This window comes from Chiloscyllium plagiosum, chromosome 19 (genome assembly GCF_004010195.1).
Source record: "Chiloscyllium plagiosum isolate BGI_BamShark_2017 chromosome 19, ASM401019v2, whole genome shotgun sequence".
Taxonomy (NCBI): domain Eukaryota; kingdom Metazoa; phylum Chordata; class Chondrichthyes; order Orectolobiformes; family Hemiscylliidae; genus Chiloscyllium; species Chiloscyllium plagiosum.
The window spans coordinates 54,689,081-54,711,138 of NC_057728.1; the positions used below are offsets into that span (position 1 = coordinate 54,689,081).

General features: G+C 44.3%; 1 protein-coding gene across 1 annotated transcript in view; it reads left to right on the forward strand.

Moving 5' to 3' along the window:
• The window catches only part of stab2 (stabilin 2), a 181,790-nt gene that overhangs the window by 61,884 nt on the left and 97,848 nt on the right, over positions 1–22,058 (forward strand). Inside the window, exons 19-27 of the mRNA XM_043709921.1 lie at positions 979–1,041; positions 2,375–2,470; positions 8,201–8,287; positions 10,792–10,903; positions 11,000–11,180; positions 12,967–13,060; positions 14,340–14,498; positions 16,587–16,682; positions 19,194–19,289. Coding sequence (XP_043565856.1) covers positions 979–1,041; positions 2,375–2,470; positions 8,201–8,287; positions 10,792–10,903; positions 11,000–11,180; positions 12,967–13,060; positions 14,340–14,498; positions 16,587–16,682; positions 19,194–19,289 — 984 coding nt within the window. The remainder of the gene's footprint in view (positions 1–978; positions 1,042–2,374; positions 2,471–8,200; positions 8,288–10,791; positions 10,904–10,999; positions 11,181–12,966; positions 13,061–14,339; positions 14,499–16,586; positions 16,683–19,193; positions 19,290–22,058) is intronic.

Consider the following 22,058-nt stretch of genomic DNA (forward strand, 5'->3'; position numbering starts at 1 on the left):
CTGCCTGTTCCAGTCACTACCCCACACTAATCCCCACTCCACTCAGTGCCCTACTGCCTGTTCCAGTCACTACACCACACTAGTCCCCACTCTACTCAGTGCCCTACTGCCTGTTCCAATCACTGCCCCACACTAGTCCCCACTCCACTCAGTGTCCTACTGCCTGTTCCAGTCACTACCAAACACTAGTCCCCACTCCACCCAGTGCCCTACTGCCTGTTCCAGTCACTACCAAACACTAATCTCCACTCCACTCAGTGCCCTACTGCCTGTTCCAGTCACTACACCACACTAGTCCCAACTCCGCTCAGTGCCCTACTGCCTGTTCCAGTCACTACCAAACACTAGTCCCCACTCCGCTCAGTGCCCTACTGTCTGTTCCAGTCACTGCCTGACACTAGTTCCCACTCCACTCAGTGCCCTACTGCCTGTTCCAGTCACTACCAAACACTAGTCCCCACTCTGCTCAGTGCTCTACTGCCTGTTCCAGTCACTGCCTGACTCTAGTCCCGACTCCACTCAGTGCCCAATTGCCTGTTCCAGGCATTACCTGACACTAGTCCCCACTCCGCTCAATGCCCTACTGCCTGTTCCAGTCACTGCCTGACACTAGTTCCCACTCCACTCAGTGCCCTACTGCCTGTTCCAGTCACTGCCTGACTCTAGTCCCACTGCACTCAGTGCCCTACTGCCTGTTCCAGGCATTACCTGACACTAGTCCCCGCTCCGCTCAGTGCCCTACTGCCTGTTCCAGTCACTGCCTGACACTAGTCCCCACTCTGCTAGTGCCCTACTGCCTGTTCCAGTCACTACCCCACACTAGTGCGCACTCTGTTCAGTGCCCTACTGCCTGTTCCACTATCTCTTGTGCCTTGACCTTCTTAGGAACGACAGGGTTATCATAGTAAGGTTTAAAAACGTGTGTGGCTCCTGTGCGATAGATTGCATTACACTCGTTATTATATTTTTGTTGTTCAGGGTTCCTGTGGAAGTTGTGCTAAAATTTTTCTCAGCTCTTGTCCACCTGGAATGGCTCCAATGGTAAGTGATAATTTGGGTAATTACAGTAAACAAATGACATGCTGATTTAATCAGTTAGTTAATGGTTTCTAGGCTTGTGCACATTTATCTGGTAAATGTGTTTTGTTCTGAACAAGGTGAAGGTGGAAGTTACAGAAGGATGTCTGACTGGTCAATGTTTGTAATGATCCTGCTATCTACAGGAGAATTCATATTCTAAGTGTTTACATAGGAGGTTTCAATATTGATCATTGACCTGAAGACCAGCATAGGTCTTTTTACATGTTCTCCCCCTGTCTGTGTGGGTTTCCTCCGGGTGCTCCATTTCCTCCCACAATCCAGAGATGTGCATGTCAGGTGAACTGGCCATGCTAAACTGTCCATAGTGTTAGGTGCATTGTCAGAGGGGAAATGGCTCTGGGTGGGTTACACTTCAGAGGGTCGGTGTGGACTTGTTGGGCCGAAGGGCCTATTCCCACATTGTAGGGAATTTAATCATAAGAGACGGAAGCATCTCATTTAAAAAAAATTAAGAACAAACACTCTCCATTTAGGCAGCACCCTCAAGGTAGAAACACATGTAATTACAGAAAAACTGACGGCAAGCATGGAAGGAGATTTGACCCCTTTCATTTTGGTGAGTTTGCTAGGGGCAGGAGAGTATTTATTCAGGGAGGAGGAGGAGATTCTGTCTCCCTCCATCTCCATCTTAAACCTGTGATGGAAAGTGAACAATCTTCCTTTCTCCTCCAACAGTTAAGGTTCTTAAGAGGGTAGTTAATGCCCACTTAGGGGCTTCAACATGCTGTCACCAATATTAGGCCTATGGTTGGGAGGGGCTAATGTCTCATTGAAAGGCACTTGATGCCTGTTTGAGGGGAAGTTGGGGGCCTCACTCCTGAAAGTCAAGCCATTGCCCCAGTTGCTGATTCTACTATCCCTTCATTTACCTTCCGCCATCGCGGAATATTGTTTTCTAAAGGAGGGGAGATAAAAGAGAGAAATGGAGCAGCAGAGAGATTGAAAGAGAGAATTCCAGGGCATAACATCTAAAGGGCTGAAGGCATGACCACCAATAGTGGAGTGAAGGAGATCTATGTGTGTTATTAATTTCATTATAAATGAACTTTCTGTCTTCTCCCTCATATTCTTCCCCCTCCTCACTAAGGATAGCCCCACATGCATCAATAATCTAATCAAGCCTATTCTCTTTACGTTCTTGAAGTTATGAAGCACTTTGTATCAGATATGTCTTCCGTGTAACTAAGGTAACGCAGATATCGGGATTGTTATGTTGTTTCTGTGCAATTCAAGAACTTAAACTGCCGTTTTTGTGATTTACTGTCTGATTTAGGACACCTTTACCCATGGCTGCGTTTACATGAGCAAGTTTATAGAATTGAGACTGCCAACACAAGGCTGCAGCAGAAACTGCAATGAAACAGTAATTGTAAGTAGAAACCAATATCATGAACATTCAGAATGTAAAGTGCCAGGGTAGAACTTGAACTCAGAGGACAGGATTTTACGGGTCTCGTAATGACACTGATACAGAGGATGACAGGAAGCACCATTTATGAGTAAAAATATTGTATTCAGTCGGGTTTAGACAGATAAGAGGAATCTGATTAAAACGTAAAAATTCGACAAAAAGAACTTGGAGCACAGCATCATAGTCCCTTGAAAGTGGAGTTGCAGGTGGACAGGGTAGTGAAGAAGGTGTTTGGTAGACTTGCCTTTATTGGTCAGTGAATTGAGTATAGGGTTGGGCTGTCATGTTGCAGCTGTCCAGGACATTGGTGAGGCTGCTTTTAGAATACTGCATTCAATTTTGGTCTCCCTGCTATAAGAAAGATGTTAAAGGGTTTAAAGGGTTTAGAAAAGATTTACAAGGATGTTGCCAGGGTTGGAGGGTTTGAGCTACTAGGGGAGGTCAAATAGGTTGGATTTGGAGTGTCGGAATCTGAGGGATGACCTTGCAAAGGTTTATAAAATCATATAGGCATTGATAGGGTGAATAGCCTTTCCCAATATAGGGGAGTCCAAAACTAGAGAGCATAAGTTTAAGATGAGAGGGGAAAGATTTAAAAGGGACATAAGGGGCCTAAGGGTGGTGTGTGTATGGAAGTGGTGGAGGCTGCTACAATTACAACATTTAAAAGGCGTCTGGATGGGTATATGAATAGGAAGGTTTAGAGGGATATGGGCTAAATGTTGGCAAATAGGTGTAGATTAATTTAGGATATCTGTTTGGCAAGGATGAGTTGGACCGAAGGGTCTGTTTCCATGATGTACAACTCTATAACTGTATAAGAAGGCTGGCCAGACTAAATGCAGGGATAATGTTTCCTCTGGGTGGGGAGAACTAGAACCAGGGGACACAAACTCCAGATATAGGGTAGGTCGTTTAGGACTGAGATGAGGAAATACTTCTTCTCAAAGGATGGTGAACCTGCGAAAACCTTTTTTTAAATAAGGCGACCAAAACTGTACAAAATACTTCAGATGTGGCCTCACCAAGGCCCTAAACAGTTGAAGTAAAATGTCCCTACTTTTATATTTCATTCCCTTTGTAACATCCTATTGTCTTCCTAATTATTTGTTAGGCCTTGGGTTGTTTTTGGGATTCAGGTAGCAGATCCTGTGTACTCCAATGTTCTATATTTCCCTCTTCAGTTAAACGATACAGTTTGCTTATTGTTCCTGCCGTGCTATGATTGCCCCGAATTTGTTTCCACTGTACAAACCCCTGAGCACAGCAACGACCTCCAACGTAAAAGTCAATGCGTTAGCCTGCTAATTGGCACATGCAGGTCCTCCGGGCAGCTGCAAGGCTCTCAGAGGGAATGATGATGCCAAAGTAAAACAACTGTTCTTGTTTTACCGCATATTACTCCATACGCTAAATTTTTGCCCACTCACTTAACTGGGAGAAAGTGAGGACTGCTGCTCCTGTATTGGTCAGAGTATTGAGTGCAGGAGTTGGGAGGTCATGCGGCTTTATAGGACATTGGTTTGGGCCACTTTTGGAATATTGTGTGCAATTCTGGTCTCCTTCCAACGGAAGAATGTTATGAAACTTGAAAGAGTGCAGAAAAAATTTACAAGAATGTTGTCAGGGTTGGAGGATTTGAGCTGGAGCGAGAGGCTGAATAGGCTGGGGCTGTTTCCCCTAGAGCGTTGGAGGCTGAGGGATGACCTTATAGAGGTTTATAAAATCATGAAGGGCATGGGTAGGATAAATAGACAAGATCTATGGGTGGGGAGTCCAGAACTAGAGGGCATAGGTTTAGGGTGAGAGGGGAAAGATACAAAAGGAACCTAAGGGGCAACTTTGTCATGCAGATATGGTGCATGTATGGAATGAGCTGCCAGAAGAAGCGGTGGAAGCTGGTACAATTACTGCACGTAAGAGGCATCTGGATGGGAATGTGAATAGGAAGGGTTTAGAGGGATACGGGCCAAGTGCTGACGAATCGGACTAGATTAGATTAGGATATCTGGTCAGCATGGACGAGTTGGACCGAAGGGTCTGTTTCTGTGCTGTACATCTCTATGACTCTGTGATTCTATGACTGCAGATGCTAGAAAGTCAGAGTCAAAACGTGTGGTGCTGAAAAAGTACAGCAGGTCAGGCAGTATCTGAGAAGCAGGAGAGTCGATGTTTTGTGCACAAGCCCGTCAAACGGTCAATATCCCTTTGCAGCCTTCAAATGGTTTCATTGCAGCTCACTCTCCTACCTTTCTCTATGTCATCAGCAATTTAGCAACCATTCCCTCAATCCATCATCCAAGTCATTAATATAGATTATAAATACATGAGGTCCAAGCACTGATTACTGTGGTACTCCACTTATCCATTCTGCATCCTGTTAGCTAACCAATCCTCTATCCATGCTCATCCTCCCTACATGGTGAGGACTTATTTTGTGTAATAACCTTTGATGTGGCAGCTTGCTGAATGCTTTCTAGAAATCCAAGTATCCTATATCTATAGGTCTCCTTTTATGTCTGCTGCTTGTTACTTCCTCAAAGAATTCTAATAAATTGGCCAAACACAACTTCCCTTTCAAACAACTATATTAACGGGTTCCAATTGCACTGAGATTTTTCAAGTCTCCTCCTGTAATCTTTTTATAATTGAATTCAACATTTTCCCTCCGACAGATGTTCAGCCTCTAGTTTCCTTCTGTGTGTCCCTCTTCCATCTTGGATAGAGGAATTCCCTTTGTTATTATTCAATCTCCTGGGTTCTTTCCAGAACCTAGGGACGTTTGGAAAATTAAATCCAACGCATCCATTATCTCAGCAGCCACATCTTTTAGGCCCCAAGATGAAACCCATCAGAGTCTGAGCAGTTGTGAGGTTTCAGATCTAATAATTTTCTCAGATCCAATACATCTTTGAGAAATACTAGAGAACTGAGGGACCAGTGAGAATGAAGAAGTGAAAGAATTGAATTGAATTGAATTTATTGTCACGTGTACCGAGGCACAGTGAAAAGCTATGTCTTGTGAGCAATACAGGTAGATCACAGAGTTAAGTAGCATAGATAGTAAATAATAGGTAAACAGCGGCAAAAACAAAAACACAGGTACAGGCGAATGTTAAGAGTTTGTGAGTCCATTCAGTATTCTTACAACAGTTGGGTAGAAACTGTTTCGAAACCGGCTGGTGCGTGTGTTCAGGCTTCTTACCTTCTCCCTGATGGTGAGATTGTAGAAAAACATTGCCAGAGTGGGATGAATCTTTGAGAACGCTGGCGGCCTTTCTTTGACAGCGGGCCTGGAAGATGGATTCTATAGATGGGAGGTTTGTCCGGACCGAGTTCACCACTCTCTGTAACCGTCTCCGATCTTGAATGGTATAGTTTGCATACCAGGTAGTGATACATCGAGACAGAATGCTCTTGATGGTGCATCTATAAAAGTTGGCAAGGGTATTCGCCATCATGCCAAATTTCCTCAGCTGCATCAGAAGAAGATACATTGTTGGGCTTTGTAACTCTTGAAGAGTCCAAGAAAGCTTGTTGTGGGTGACCATTCCCAGGAGCTTGATGCTCTCCACTCATTCCACCTCTGTGCTGTGTAACATCCCACCGAAAGTCAATAAAAAGTTCCTTGGTTTTGCCGGCATTGAGAGCTAGGTTGTTCTCAGGCACTATTTTTCCAGGTCTTCCACCTCCCGTCTGTAGTTTGTTTTATCACCATATGAGATTCAACCGACTATGGTGGTGTCATCAGCTAACTTGTAAATGGCATTAGTCTGGTATTTGGCAACACAGTCATGGGTATACAGTGAGTACAGCAGAGAGCTGAGTATGTGCCCCTGGGAGGTTCCAGTATTGAGTGTTAGTGAGGATGAAATATTGTCCCCAAACTTCACTGATTGTGGCCTGTGAGTCAGGAAACTGAGGATCCAGTTGCAGAGTGTGGGGCTTAGTCCAAGATCACTAAGTTTAGTAATCAGTCTTGAGGGGACAACAGTGTTGAAGACTGAACTCTAGCCAATGGGTAGGATTCTTATGTAGTTGTTCTTGGTGTCAAAATGTTCTAGGGAGGAGTGAAGGACAAGTGATATGGCATCTAACGTGGATCTATTGGTCTGATAGACAAATTAGAGTGGGTCAAGAGTAGTGGGGAGGCTGGAGTTGATTAATGCCATGACCAGCCTCTCAAAGCACTTCATGACCACCGAAGTTAGGGCCACTGGGTGGTAGTCATTGAGACATGCTGCATGAGCTACCTTAGGCACAGGGATGATATTGACCCTCTTGAAACAGGCAGGGACCGTGGCTGCTGCAGAGAGAGGTTGAAGATGTCTGAGAAGACCTCTGCCAGTTGATCTGTGCATGATCTGAGCACACGGCCTGGTACTTCGTCTGGTCCCATTGCTTTCTTTGTTTTCACATGAAGGATTCACTCTGATCCAGTGACCGTTGGAATAGGTTCGTCATGACTTGTCAGAATAGGTGTTACCTCTCCACCGAAGTTCTGCTCAAAGCGAGCATAGAAGGTGTTGAGACGATCTGGGAGGGATGTGTCATTGTCTGCTATCTTGCACTGTCTCTTTTTAGAACCTGTGATGTCATTCAGACCTTGCCATAGTCGCCGGGTGTCTGTCTGGGTCTCTTGTTTGGATCAGTATTGGTCCTTGGCTGTCTTAATGGCTCTGCAAAGGTCATACTTGGATTCCTTATAGTTGAGTGGGTCTCCTGATCTGAAGGCCTCTCACCTGGTTTTTAGCAGGTTCTGTATGTCCTGATTTACCCAGGTTTCCTAATGGGGAACACCCGCATTGACTTCCTCAGTATGCAGTCCTCCACACACTCACTGATAAAGTCTGTGATGGTGGTGGCGTACTCGTCCAAGATACCTGTGGATTGTTTGAACTTGGCCCAATCAGCCAATTCCAGAAAGCACCGGAGTTGATCCTCTGCCTCCTCTGACCAGCACTGGACCTGTATCTGCGAGGGTGTCTCCTGCTCGAGCTTTTGCCTGTAAGCCGGGAGAAGAAACATGGCATTGTGGTCAGAGTTCCCAAACTGAGGGCGGGGGATGGAACAGTAGGGATCTTTCACAGTGGTGTAGCAGCAGTCTAAAATTAGTCTTAGTGAAGAAAGAAATACTACTAAACAACATGATGGGACTGCAAATTGACTGGGACCCGATGATCTTTGTGTTGAATGTGGTAGTGAGACAGGGTGGATACAATAGTGATCATCTTTCTGAGATTGTGCGCGTTTGCAAGTGTAACCCTATTATTTAAGAATAGAGAGAGATAGAAGGACCCTACAGGCAAATTAGCTGGGGAACTGTGGACCTGTTAGCCTGACATCCATATTGTAAAGGATGTGATAACTGCACTTGGAAAATTGCAAGTTGTTTGGGCAAAGTCAACATGGATTTACAAAAGAGAAATCATATTTGACAAACCTGTTTTTTGTAACTCCTTGAAAGGACCTTCAGCCCCATCACCAAGAAGCTGAATCATGTGTGTGTCGGTCTGTGTGTGTATGTGTTTCTGTCTGTCTGTCTGTCTGTCTGTGTGTTTCTGTCTGTCTGTCTGTGTGTGTGTATGTGTGTGTGTGTGTCTGTGTGTGTGTGTCTGTGTATGTATGTGTGTAGTATTTACAGAGTATGACCATTCTTCGCAATTGCTTTCCTGACGTGGTTTCTAGATACCAAAATGCTGCAAAGGATTCTATGGTCCAGACTGCCGACAATGTCCAGGTGGATTCCAAAACCCCTGTTCAGGCAATGGTCAGGTAGGAATTACAGAACAAAGCATTTCTTAATGTGAATTTATAAACCCAATGTTTCTTGGGGGGCCTGACGAGTAAATATGCAAAGGTTATTTTTCCCTTTGAGGGAGAGTCTATGACCAAAAGCTGTAATCTCAGAATAAGGAGTTGTCCATTTAAGACCGAGATGATTGATTTGCTTGGGGATGGTGTGACGATGATGTCTGGTTCTGAATTTCCCAATCCTAGTCAAGCACTTGAATTCTTCACTCATGAATTGGGAGTCATTATCACTTATCACAATATACGCTTTCAAACATTCTACAAAATCACTGGTAGTCATTCAGGTCAACTAGTCTAACTCCAAGCAGCCAGAATAATAGTCAAGAGTGAAGAGGTCTATTCCAATCTTCAACCATTCTTGTCGTATATCATGAACTAGCTCTTTGATTGTAATGAAGAGCAAGCTATTACACTGGCTGGTATGGTGCCTAATCTCATGATTCTTGTCCGTCCAGGAAAGCGCTTCTCTTGCTTTCCTCAGACTAGATTCAACCCTTCAATGGCTTGCATGGATGTGCTTCAACCATCCATTATCAAAGAGTCATATAGCATGAAAGAAGACCCTTTAGTCCAACCAATCCACATCAAACAAAATCCCAAACTAAACTAGTCCCACTTGCCTGCACTTGGCCCATATTTCTCCAAACATTTCTTATTCATATACTTAGCCAACCACTTTTAAATGTTGTAACTATACCTACATGCACCACTTCCTCTGGAAGTTCATTCCACACACGAACTATACTCTGTGTAAAACAAAAATGCCCCCTTGTCTTTTTTAAATCTTTCTCCTCTCACCTTAAAAATATGCCCATGGACTTGAAATCCCCCCACCCTGGGGAAAAGAAACCAAAAATACATCCTAAAACTAAGACCTCTTGTTCTAGGTCGCCTGCAAGGGGAAATATCTGCTCAGTGCTATTTTGTCCGTTCCCTCTTGCATTTTATGTACATCTATTTGCTCCTCTCATTTTTCCATAATCCAGCCAGTTTAGGCCTAAACTGTTCAATCTCTCCTCATAAGACATTGTGTTACCTCATATCCTTGGGGTTGGCATGGTGATTAGCACTGCTTCCCCACAACGCCAGTGCCACCCTCGGGTAACTGTTTGTACATTCTCCCTGTGTCTGAATGGGTTTCCTTTGGGTGCTCTGGTTTCCTCTCACAGTCTAGAAATGTTCAGGCTAGCCGTGGGAAATAGAGGGATAAGGTGGGTCTGGGCAGGATGCTTTTCAGTGGTCAGTGTGGACTCAATGTGCCACATGGCCTGCTTCCACACTGTGGGAATTCTATGATTCTAATGGACACACACCATTTTGACCTGAACTGTCCAAACCTTTCTATGGTGGAGACTGGGTTGTCCAACGACATCCTCCAGCATCCACCTTTATAAGTTTTTCCTTGCTTCTTTCTAGCTCGGCACTTATGTGAAAAGTTATTCCATTTCTTGCAGTTAGAATGCTGCTTCCCTCATGCTGGATAAACTTTCCTTTCTTTTGGGTGATGGCCCCTGCAATATTTACAGCCTGCCCTTGATCTTTCTGTTGGCTCTTCTGAAATCTGTCTTCCTTTTGTTCCCCATGATGTTGTTCTCATTTGGCCTGGAATATAATACTATTCTCATCCGTTCTCCCATTAATGTACTACAGCTGGTGACTGATGGTCTCAGAGCTTCTGCACATGTTGATAGCTTTCTGAGAGTAAGTTTCTCCTCTGTCAGCAGATATGCTCTCACTCCAGGATCTCTCAAGCCTATGATTTCTTAGGTCATCTTTCAGTTGTCCAAATTCATAGGATGTAGCTGGATCATAGAATCCCTACAGCATGGAAACAGGCCCTTTGGCCCAAAAAGTCCACACAGACCCTCCAAAGAGTAACCTGCCCAGAGCCATTCCTCTGACTAATGCACCTACATATGCCTTAACACTATGGGCAATTTTTTTTAAAGCATGGCCATTTCATCTAATCTTCGGACTTTAGGAGGAAATCAAAACACCCAGAGGAAACCCACGCTGATATGGGAAGAATGTGCAAACTCTACACGGATAGTCGCCCGAGACTTGGATCAGACCCGGGTCCTTGGCGCTGTGAGGCAGCAGTACTAACCACTGAGCCACCGTGCTGTCAGTGTATCAATGTGGTTATACACTCCATCTTCCAAGCTCTGTACACATACCCTTTATGTATCATATTTCAAAGTTTGTCTTCAAAGCTTTCAGAATCCTTCCAATCTAACAACTCTATTCCTCAGTGAGATCTAGGTGACAGTACAGCACTGATAGCAGAGTTGCTACATAGCTCCTTCCTTCCTATTTAATCCTGAGTATCCCTCCATTCTTTCATCCACTTAGTTATTTATCTCGACTCCCCTTAAATGAATCTATGCTTTTTACCTCAGTGGTTCTTTGTGGTGATAAATTCCAAATTCTAATGTCTATCTGTGTGCCCATGTTGTTTTGCTCAGTGTGCAGACGGTTTAGATGGAAATGGCGCATGTCTTTGCGATGACAAATTCACGGGCTCCAGGTGTCACCTGTGTTCAGACCCTCACAAATATGGACCAAACTGTGACCAAAGTAAGTTTGTTCCTGATGCCTTGAGCTCTGTAATAATCCTCGATTACTTTTTCCACTGAGCTCTCAAGCTGGTCTTTCTTTTTAACCTTGTTGTAGCCTGCCAATGTGTTCATGGGAAATGCAACAACAGGATGACTGGCAACGGTGCGTGTAAGTTTAACTCCTGCGTGCCGGGATACAGTGGAGTCTTCTGTGAGAGACAGACCACGCCTTGCGGACCCAGTGTTCAGTTCTGCCATGCCCATGCCAACTGCGAATACAAGAATGGGAGCCTCAGGTACTGTGGGCTGAAGCGTCGGAGAAGCGTTAACTAATGTGAAAGGCATAATTTTTCTTTAATAGACTACTTACAGCATGGAAATAGGCCCTTCGGCCCAACAAGCCCACACCGACCCTCCGAAGAGCAGCCCACCCAGACCCACTCCCCTACATTTACCTCTTCACCTAGCACTACGGGCAATTTCCCATGGCCAAGTCACCTAACCTGCACATTTTTGTACTGTGGGAGGAAACCGGAGCAAACCCACACAGACACGGGGAGAATGTGCAAACTCCACACAGACAGTTGCCTGAAGCGGGAATTGAACCCAGATCTCTGGCACCGTGAGGCAGCAGTGCTAACCACTGTGCCACCGTGCTGCCCATAATCTTAAGCAAATGGAGACAACAGAGCTCCCCACACTGTGCTCATTTGGAGCAAAACACCTTCAATGACAATGAGACTCAACCTTCAATACCTTGTGCACCACAGGCTTAGCCATTTAGAAATTATTTCTGTGCCTACCCATTCCCCAACAACTCATCACAGGCCTCCTGGATTCATGTTTCTAGGCTTGCTTGGACATTACTCTCATTTCTGAGACTTTGGTGAACTAATTTCTTGGAACTGTTGCCAGTTCATCAAGAAGGGTCATACTCCAATGACAAGTAATTGAATTTAGAGACATAGAGCCACAGTGATATACAGCATGGAAACAAGGCCTTCAGTCCAACTTGTCCATGCTGAGCAGATTTCCTAAACTGAACTCATTCCATTGGGCCCATATTCCTCTAAACCTTTCCTATCCATGTACCTGTCGAAATGTCTTTTAAATGCTATAATTGTACTACCACTTCCTCTGGCAGCTCATTCCATATTCGCACCACCCTCTGTGTGAAAACGTTGCCCCTCAGGTCTCTTTTAAATCTCTCCCCTCGCACCTTAAATTTATGCCCTATAGTTTTGGGCTCCCCTATTCTGGGGAGAAGACCTCAGCTATTCTTCTTATCTATGCCCCAAATATCACAGAATCCTTGTAGTGTGGAAAGAGGCCATTCAGCCCATTGAGTCTGCACTAACCTTCCAAAGAGCATCTCGCCCAGACCCAGCCCACTTATTAAACATTGCTTATCGTACTAACCTGCACACTGTGGACAATTTAACATGGGAAATCCACCTCGCCTGCACATTTTTGGATTTGTGGGAGGAAACTCATGCAGATGTGGGGAGAATGTGCAAACTCCACACAGACATTCACTCACAGGTAGAATTGAACCCCGGTCCCTAGTTCTGTGAGGCAGCAGTGCTAACCACTGAGCCACCCAAATGTATTTTGGGGTATTTCAACAACATAACAAGGTGTCATAAATGTATTAGTCCTTTAGTTAGATTTTAGCATCACACTCCTGACTTGGGCCTTGTAGATGGTGGACAGGCTTTGGGGAGTGAGGAGGTGAGTTACTTGCTGCAGTTCCAACATGCACATCTTCAAAACTCTTACCATGGGATCTACTACATTCACCTGAGGGGGCAAAAGGACCACTTTTTAACTTCCAGTCAGAAGGGCATGCTTCTGACCTTGCAGCACTCCCTCAATACTCCACAAGAGAGACAGCTTTGATTTTTCTGCAAAATTGCCCACAATCTTCTGACTCAAAAGTGTGAGCGTTGGCAGCTGAGCTGAGTGAGAGTTGGATAATTGCTGCAAGCATCAATTCTGACCAAAGTGGCAGTGAGCACAATAAACCGATTGATTCAAGGTACGCTTTCACTTTTAAATGGCCGCTGCTTGATATCCCTCTAGCTGTGTTTGCAAGCCAAACTATGAAGGTGACGGATCCTACTGTGAGGAGGCAAATGTGTGTCGTCAGCCAGATCGAGGTGGCTGCAGTAACAATGTAAGTAGAACTGACTATCTTTGCTGATGGTTATAGATTCCTGCACTGACAATAAGGAGTTACCAGCTTTCGCTGTCTGCCCTGAAGGGTCCAGTAATTAAGTTATCCCATGATCTGAATGGAGGAACTGATGGCATTGTTGCTAAGTTTGCAGATGACACAAAGATAGGTGGAGGTATAGGTAGTGCTGGAGGTGGTGTTTATCATACAGAAGGACTTGGACAGTGGGCAAGGAAGTGGCAGATGGAATACAATGTGGGAAAGTAAGAGGTTATGCACTTTGGTAGGAAGAATAGAGGCATAGGCTATTTTCTAAACAGGGAAATTCTTTGGAAATCTGAAGCACAAAAGGACTTTGGATGTTCTTTAGGTTAACATGCAGGTTCGGGTTGGCAGTTAGGAAGGCAAATGTAATATTAGCATTCAATTCAAGAGGGCTAGAACACAAGGGCAGAGAAGCACTGCTGAAGCTGTATAAGGCTGAAGTCAGACCATATTTGGAATATTGTGAGCTGTTTTGGGCCCTATATCTAAGGAAGGATGTGTTGGTCTTCGAGGGGCTCCAGAGGAGATTCACATGAATGATCTCGGGGTTGAAGGGCTTGTCATATGAGGAGTGGGTGAGGACTCTGGGTGTGAACTCGATGGAGTTTAGAAGGATGGGGGGGATGTGATTGAAACTGACAGAATACTGGGAGGCCCAGACAGAGTGGACATGGAGAAGATATTTCCACTAGTAGGAGAGACTAGGACCTGGGGACACAGCTACAGGCTGAAAGGATGACCCTTTAGAACTAAGATGAGGAGGAATTTCTTCAGATAGAGGGTGGTTAATCTTTGTAATTCATTGCAGCAGAAAGCTGTGGAAGCCAAGTCATTGAGAGAGAGAGATAGATTCATGATTAGTAAGGGGATCAAGGGCTTTGGGGAGAAGGCAGGAGAATGGGTTGGCAAAACATACCAGCCATAATTGAATGGCAGAACAGACTCAGTGTCACATCCAAGGGAGAGGAAACCCTCACAACCATCACCAATGCAAGCACTAAGGCCATGTGCTGGAAGGGAATTGTAGTCTTGACTACCCACTATTCCAAGCTGCAACATTCATGTTGCTATAGCAATGTGGAACCCCTTCATGAACTGGAACTCACTACTGCCACCAGATTTGTTGACAAGGCTACAATTTTTTCAGCTCATCACCTAAACCAACCCCCACTCTAAGTGTGTAATAATGACTTTGTCAATAAAAAAACTTTTAATGTGCACAATTTGCCCACAGGCTGAATGTATTATGACAGGAATGGGGTCGTATTTGTGTCAATGTTTACCTGGATGGACAGGAGATGGCGAGGATTGCACTGAAATCAATAACTGCTTGCTGGAAAGTCGAGGAGGATGCCATATCAACGCAAACTGCATCCACCTGGGGCCAGGCCAGGTAAATGTGCCTGATTCCTGTCTCAATTTTCTTGTCCTCTCATCAATACTGTCAACTCCTTTCCTAGGACCCTCATGTCTCAGTTGGTCGCACTCTGCAGCCTGGGAGTTGAAATCACAGGATGTGAGTGTAATCGTGAGGGAGAGTGATGGTTGGGAAGATCCCAAGTCTGAAAGATAGCTTTTCTAAAGATGCATTGCCCCTAGCCTCACTACTGCAGTGCAGGGGAGACTGAGTGCTGGAGTAGGAACTAACAGTGCAATGAAGCCTACATTGATAATGATGATGGTCTTGTGGTATTATCACTGGGTTGTTAGTCCAGAGACCCAGGTAATGTTCCCAGGACCTTGGTTCAAATCCCACTGGAGTAGATGGTGGCATTTGAATCCAATATTTTTTAAAAATCTGGAATTAAGAAGCTAATGATGACCATAAATCCATTGCCGATTGTTGGGAAGAAACCCACCTGGTTCACTAATGTTCTTTAAGGAAGGAAACTGCCATTCTGGCCTACACGTGACTCCAGACCCACAGCAATGTGGTTGATTCTTAACTGTCCTCTGGGCAATTAGGGATGGGTAATAGATGCTGGCCTAGCCAGTAATGTCCTTGTTCTATAAATGAATAAAACAACACCATTCAATGCTTTAGATCTGATGCACAAGCATAAAACAGGCATAAGAATAACCAGTTTACCAGGCCACAGAACTCACTGTGAGTGTGTGTTTTACTAGTTTAACCAGAGCCTTTTTTTAAGGCAGCCCTGTTACTGCCTGAAATTAGCACAAGGACCCTGTCCTTTGACCATTCTGGGAAGCCCATTTGCAGCAGGCAGAGCCTTCTAGCCAACTCCACTTATCCACCCAATACCCATGTTCCATTTCTATGGTGGTGCCTAAAAACGTATTGATCCTAGTCTTGAACTTGTATATAGTGGATGTCTGACCAACCCCCAACTCTGTTAGGGAGAGAATTCCAAAGTGAAAAAGTTTCCTTCACCTCAGTTCTAAGTGGGCAATTTTTATTCAGAAATAATGATCCCTAAAACTTAAGGCGAGAGAAACAGAGTTAATGTTAAAAGCCCAATATGACTCTTCTTTCAAACATCTCTGCACAGGTGCTGCCAGACATGCTGAGTTCCTTTCGCATTTTCTGGTTTTATTTCAGATTTCCAGCATCTGCAGTATATTTTCTTTTTATTTTACCCCCAATCCTAAACTCTCTGGTCAGAAAAAACACCCTTTTCCTCCTTATCCCTCGATGCTTTTTCTTCATGGTTACACCAAACTGGTTTTCAAAAATGCACATTCGAACCAGTGTTGAATAGTAATTGAAGTTGAAATTAATATTGCAAAAGAATATTGCAAACAAAAAATGTCACCAGAATTCCATTATTATTTTATGTGATCCTTTCCACATGAGATATAGAGTCAAAGAGTCATGCAGCACAGAGACAGACCCTTTGGTCAAACTGGTCCTTACCGACCATGTTTCAAAGCTAAACTAGTCCCATCTGCCTGCACTCGGCCCATATCCCTCCAAACCTTTCCTATTCATGTACTTATCCAAATGTCTTTTAAATGTTGTAACTATACCTGCCTCTGGCAGTTCGTTCCACATACTAACCACTCTCTGCGTAAAAACGTTGCATCCTCCATGTCCTTTTTAACTCTCTCCCCACACCTTAAAAATATGCCCCCTAGTTTTGAATTCGCCCACCCTAGGGAAAATACTTTTGCTATTCACCTTATCTGTGCCCCTCATGATTTTATAAACATCTATAAGATATCCCCTCAACCTCCTATACTCTAATGAAAAATGTCCCAGCCTATCCAGCCTCTCTAATGCAAGCCCTCCAATCCTGACAACATTCTGGTAAATCTTTTCTGAATCCTCTCCAGTTTAATAATATCCTTCCTATAACAGGGAGACCAGAACTGCACAATGTACTCCAAAAGAGGCCTCACCAATGTCCTATAAACCTGAATATGATGTCCCAACTCTTATACCCGTCTGTACAATGAAGGCAAGTTTAACAGTAGTAGATGACAAATAGCTAATTTTGCTGAGTCTTTCACTTATCAACAGAATGACTGTGAGTGCAAAAAGGGTTTCCGTGGTAACGGCATTGAATGTGAGCCAATAAATCCTTGTTTGGAAGAAAATGGAGGATGCCATTATCTGGTGAGTTGGTTTGATGTTAGAATCTGTTGAGTTCTAGAATCATAGAATCATACAGTACAGAAGGGGCACTTCAGTCCATCAGTTGTGTATCACCTAAAGATACAGTCCTACCTTCATTGTCCCACCTTGCTATGCTTAACCCATTACCTTGAATGTTATGGCACTTCAAATGCTTATCCAAATACTTTATAAAATTTGTGATGTTTGCCTCATCAGCTACCCTCCCAGGCAGTGCACCTCAGACCCCACTACCCTATCGGTGAACAAGATTTCCCGTAAATCTTTTCTAAACTTCTTGCCTTTAAAATTATACCCTCTTGTTTCATCAGGATGGAAAAGCATGCCAACTAGAATTCCCAGCAGCATAATTGCAATGCCAGTACAAGTTTAACATGGGTACAAGGGTGCAGGGTGGCATGATGGCTGTGGTTAGCACTGCTGCCTCACAGCGTCAGGGACCCCAGTTTGATTCCACCCTCAGGTGAGTGCCTGTGTGGAGTTTGCACATTTTCCCTGTGACTGTGTGGTTTTCCTCCAGTCCACAAAGTCCAAAGATATGCATGTTAGGTGGATTGGCCTTGCTACGTTGCCCATAGGGTCCAAGGATGCGCAGGTTATGAGGGGTAGCCATGGGAAATGCAGGGTTGTAGGGGAGTGCGTCTGCGTGGGAGGATTAGTGTGGACTCGATGGTCTGAATGACCTACTGTAGTGATTCTACGATGAATGACCAATTTACTGAAGAGATAGAACTCACTTTGCAAATGCTTATTTGGCTGGTTTCGTGAGAGCCTTTTGCTTTCAGTAGCCTTGTCATCTGCCTGAAATGAGTGCAAGGACCCCATTGCTGATCACATTGCAGGTCCTAAGGCCATTTATGGGAAGGCTCTTTAAAACAGTCAGAGCCTGAAGCACTCAGAACTATAATTGGATTTCGGGCTCTATAGTGCCAACCCAGGGGTCCTCAGAGGCAGCCAGCAGCAGGTTAGTCTTTCTATTGGAATAGAGCCCAAACCAGCACAAGGTTATCCCCTGCCTTTACATCGATCATGGGCACTACATTCTGCCCCTTCATATTTGCCTCTCATCCTACCCACCCATATTCCAAATTTACCAATATTTCTCTCAAATTCGGTTCAACAGACAAATGTGAAGTAATTTGCGAGTCTCTCTCTTCTGGTACACATGTCCAATGCATCCACCAACTCACAAATGATATTAAGCTTTATCAAGATTGCATCATCCCAAATTATGTTCTTGAAGAATTTTAGATTGAATTGCTGGGTGGGAATTAGAATCCCTACAGAACTTAGAACTTAGAATCCCTTCAGTGTGGAAACAGGCCCTTCGACCCAGCAAGACCACACCGACCCTCCAAAGAGTAACCCACCCAGAACCATTCCCTGATTTCTCTACATTTCCCCCGATTAATGCAGCTAACACTCTCCATTTAAATACTCCCAATTGGGTGGATGGATGCCGCTCCAACAACACTCAAAAACTCAACACAATCCAAGACAAAGCAGTCCATTTGATGGGAACCTGATTTTCTGCCTTAAACACACACTCCTTTTGCCATCGATGAACAGTGGTAGTAGTGGGTGTCACCTACAAGGTGCACTGCAGCAATTCACCAAGGCTCCTCCAACAGCACCTTCCAAACCCATGGCCTCCATTAGGACACCAGCGCCTGCAAGGATACCTTTCATCCAAGTCACGCGCTATCCTGAAGATAGACAAATTACAATAGGTGCAGGAGTAGGCCATTCTGCCCTTCGAGCCTGAAGATATCACCATTCCTTCAGCGTTACCAGGTTACAATCCTACAAGTCTCTTCTTAACGTTACTGTGGATCTACCTACACCAGATGGGCTGCAGTAGTTAAAGAAGACAGTTCACTACCACTTTCTCAAGGGCATTTAAGGATGGGAAATAAATGCTGGCCTCAGCAGAGACACTCACCTCTCACAAATGAATGTTTGAAAAAGCACAAAACCCTTCGTAATTTTGAATGCCCCCATTAAGTCTCTTGGTTTCAGGTGAACAATCCCAATCTCTTTCACCTTTTCTACTAACTGAGGTCTTTCATTCCTGGGACCACATCAGTAACGCTCCTCTATACTCTCTCCAATGCCTTAACATCCTTCCGAAAGTGTAATGGCTAGAATTGGACACATCACTCCAACTGAGGCTCAAATAGTGATTTATAAAGGTTTAACGTCCTTGCTATTTGTACTCTATATCTTTAATTATGTGCCTGGTGGATTGATGAGTTATGACAGTGATTATTCAGTTACCATAAGGATTGTATAATTGTCCTATACTCAGAGCTGGTCGCTGCTATTTCAAAGTAGACCTGAAACAGATTGTGATTTCTTACTCTATTATTCAAAAAGAAAACATGAAAATCTGCTGAAGAGCGGCAACAAAATAGATAGGATTCTCTTCATGTTTAGAAATAAAGTGTGTATTTTTACTGCTCATTTGCTGATCTCCTTCATATATACTGGCAGGCGACTTGCATATATATATCTCCAGGAATCAGAGGCTGCACTTGTCAGAAAGGATATGATGGTGATGGTCTGATCTGTTATGGAGACGCTGTGACGGTAAGCTCACTAGTATGGTTATCTGTTCAAACATTTTCCTTCGGGGTACTGGGCTCATTCAGATCACACACACGTTGAGTTTGGTTCAACATAAAACCTACAAGACAAATGACTATGAAAAGTGTTGTTGTACAGCTTTAGGAAGATAGTAGCGCTTGACCATTGGAAAGCTCATTCAAAAGCTCTAGGGAATATGATGGTGGTAGTACACAGAGCCCGAGTCACCGTGGCAACATGGCACTTCAGCAACATAATATAGCTTGGACCCAACGGTGGTGGTGGAAGACAGTCCACCCTTCTTTCTGTCATATGGCAGAAAGATTTATAAGTTGCTAACAACCCTTTGTTCAGGTTATGAGTGCACCTTTCATGGATGTCAAGTCCTTTGGTGGGAACTGGTCCAGGCACGATGGGCTGAATAGCCTCCTTCTGCTCTGTAGCAATTGTATGATTTGTTTCAGACACTGAAGCAGCCTATGTTCAAATGCAACAAGATCTGGACAATGTCCAGGCTTGTGCTGACATGTGGCAAATAACATTTGCTCCACAAAATGCCAAGCAATGACCATCTCTAATAAGAGGCAATCTAACCATCACCCCTTACCATCACTGAAACCCCCACTATCAACTTCCTTGGGGTACCATTGACCAGAAACTCAAGTTGACTCACCAAGTAAATACAGCAGCTACAAGAGTAGGTCAGAGGCTAGAAATACTGTGGCGAGTAACTCATCTCCTCACTCCCCAAAGCCTGATCACCATTTACAAGGCACAGGTCAAGAATGTAATGGAATACTCTCCACTTGCCTGGATGGTTGCAGCTCCAATAACACTCAAGTAGCTAGACACCATCCAGGACAAAGTGTCCTGCTTGATTGGCACCACATCCACAAGCATCCACCACTGACACTCAGCGGCAGCAGTGTGTACCATCTACAAGGTGCACTGCAAAAATTCACCAGCGATCCTTCGACAGCAGCTTCCAAGATTATAAGCCCTTCCATCTGGAAGGACAAGGGCAGCAGATATATGGGAACACCACCACCGGCAATTTCCCCTCCAAGCCAAGCACCATCCTGACTTGGAAAAAGATTGCCATTCCTTCTGGATAAAAATCTTGGAATTCCCTCCCTAAGGGTGTTGTGGGCTACCTACAGCACATGGACTGCAGCCATCCAAGTAGCTAACTAACCACCATCCTCTCAAAAGCAGCTGGAATGGGCAATAAATGCTGGCCAGCAAGTCATGTCCAAATACTACAAACGAATAAAAGGAACCTTTCCATAAATCTGCATTACATCTTTCACCAAATCCCAGATTGGCCTTCAGCTTATTTTCTCCGATGAAAACACATTCTGTTCACATTTTCAGTCAATGACTGGCCCTTTAGAATTGTCCCATCATCTTCATACTAAAGCAGGTGGCTGGTGATTCCCATTCGCTGGTGTATCTAATTTGACTAATAATGGATTACAGTCAGCCCTAATTGATTAAAATCCTACTTCCATGTCCTCAGTAAAACAACCGAAGTGCAAGGAATAAATCCCAGGAACATGGAGAGGTTACAGCATAGTATGAGGCCATTCAGCCTGCCATGAATGTGCTGGTCTCTGCAACAGCAATTCAGCCAGTCTCACTCCTCCTCCTTTTTCCCATAGTTCTGCAAATTTAGTTTCTTCCTTGGGTAATCGAAACCCCTCCACTCATCATCCTGACTTGGAAATATATAACCATTCCTTCACAGTCACCAGGTCAGAATCCTGGAACTCCCTGTCTAACAGCATTATGGGTTTCTCTACAGATGACACAGGTTCAACAAGATCACTCACCACCACTTTCACAAGGGCAATCAGGGATGGGCAATAAACATTATCCAAGCCAGTGACACCCATGTCCCTCGAATGAATAAAAGATTTCTCCTTTGAAACCAACAGTTGAATTTCCTTCACCACATTCTCAGGCAGCCCATTCCAGACCCTAACTTTTGTCACCTTTGTTTCTTTTGCCAGTTACCATAGATCAGTGTCCTCTGGTTCATGATCCTCTCATCAATGGAAGTCTTTTAAATTCTCTCCCTTAGAGAGCATTGGAGTCTGGATCAATGAACAAGTTCAATGCTGAGTTGGAGAGGGAGATGTTGACGAGGGAGACAAGGGTTCTGGGAGACTGATAGGAAAGTTGTGTAGTAGCCACAATCAGTTTAGCTATGTTCCTAATGCACATTAGAGCAAACTTGAGGGTTTGAACAGCTGACTCCTCCTATTTTATATACTATTTATGTTCACCATAACTTCCTGACATTTCTTCCCTCTGCCTTTAATTATAAAGTCTGGGATCCTGCATCTTTTATGCTTCCTTAACCCTGTCCCACCATCTTCAATGATTTTTTCATGTGTAGCTTCAAGTTCCTCTGCTCCTGCACCCACTGGAGTGTCATACAGACCCTTCGGCCCAACAGTCCATGCCGACCGTGCTCCCAAACTAAACTAGTCCCACCTGCCTGCATTTGACCCATATCCCTCCAAACCTTTCCCATTCATGTACATATCCAAAAGTCTTTTCAACATTGTAGCTGGACCACTCTTTGCATTAAATAAATGTCCCCCATGTCATTTTTAAATCTTTCTCCTCCCACCTTAAAAATGTATCCCTTAGTTTTGAACTCCCCCAACTTAGGGAAAATACATTTGCTACTCACTTATCTATGCCCCTCATGGTTTTATAAACCTCGATAAGGTCACTCTCAATCTCCCACTCTCCAGTGAAACA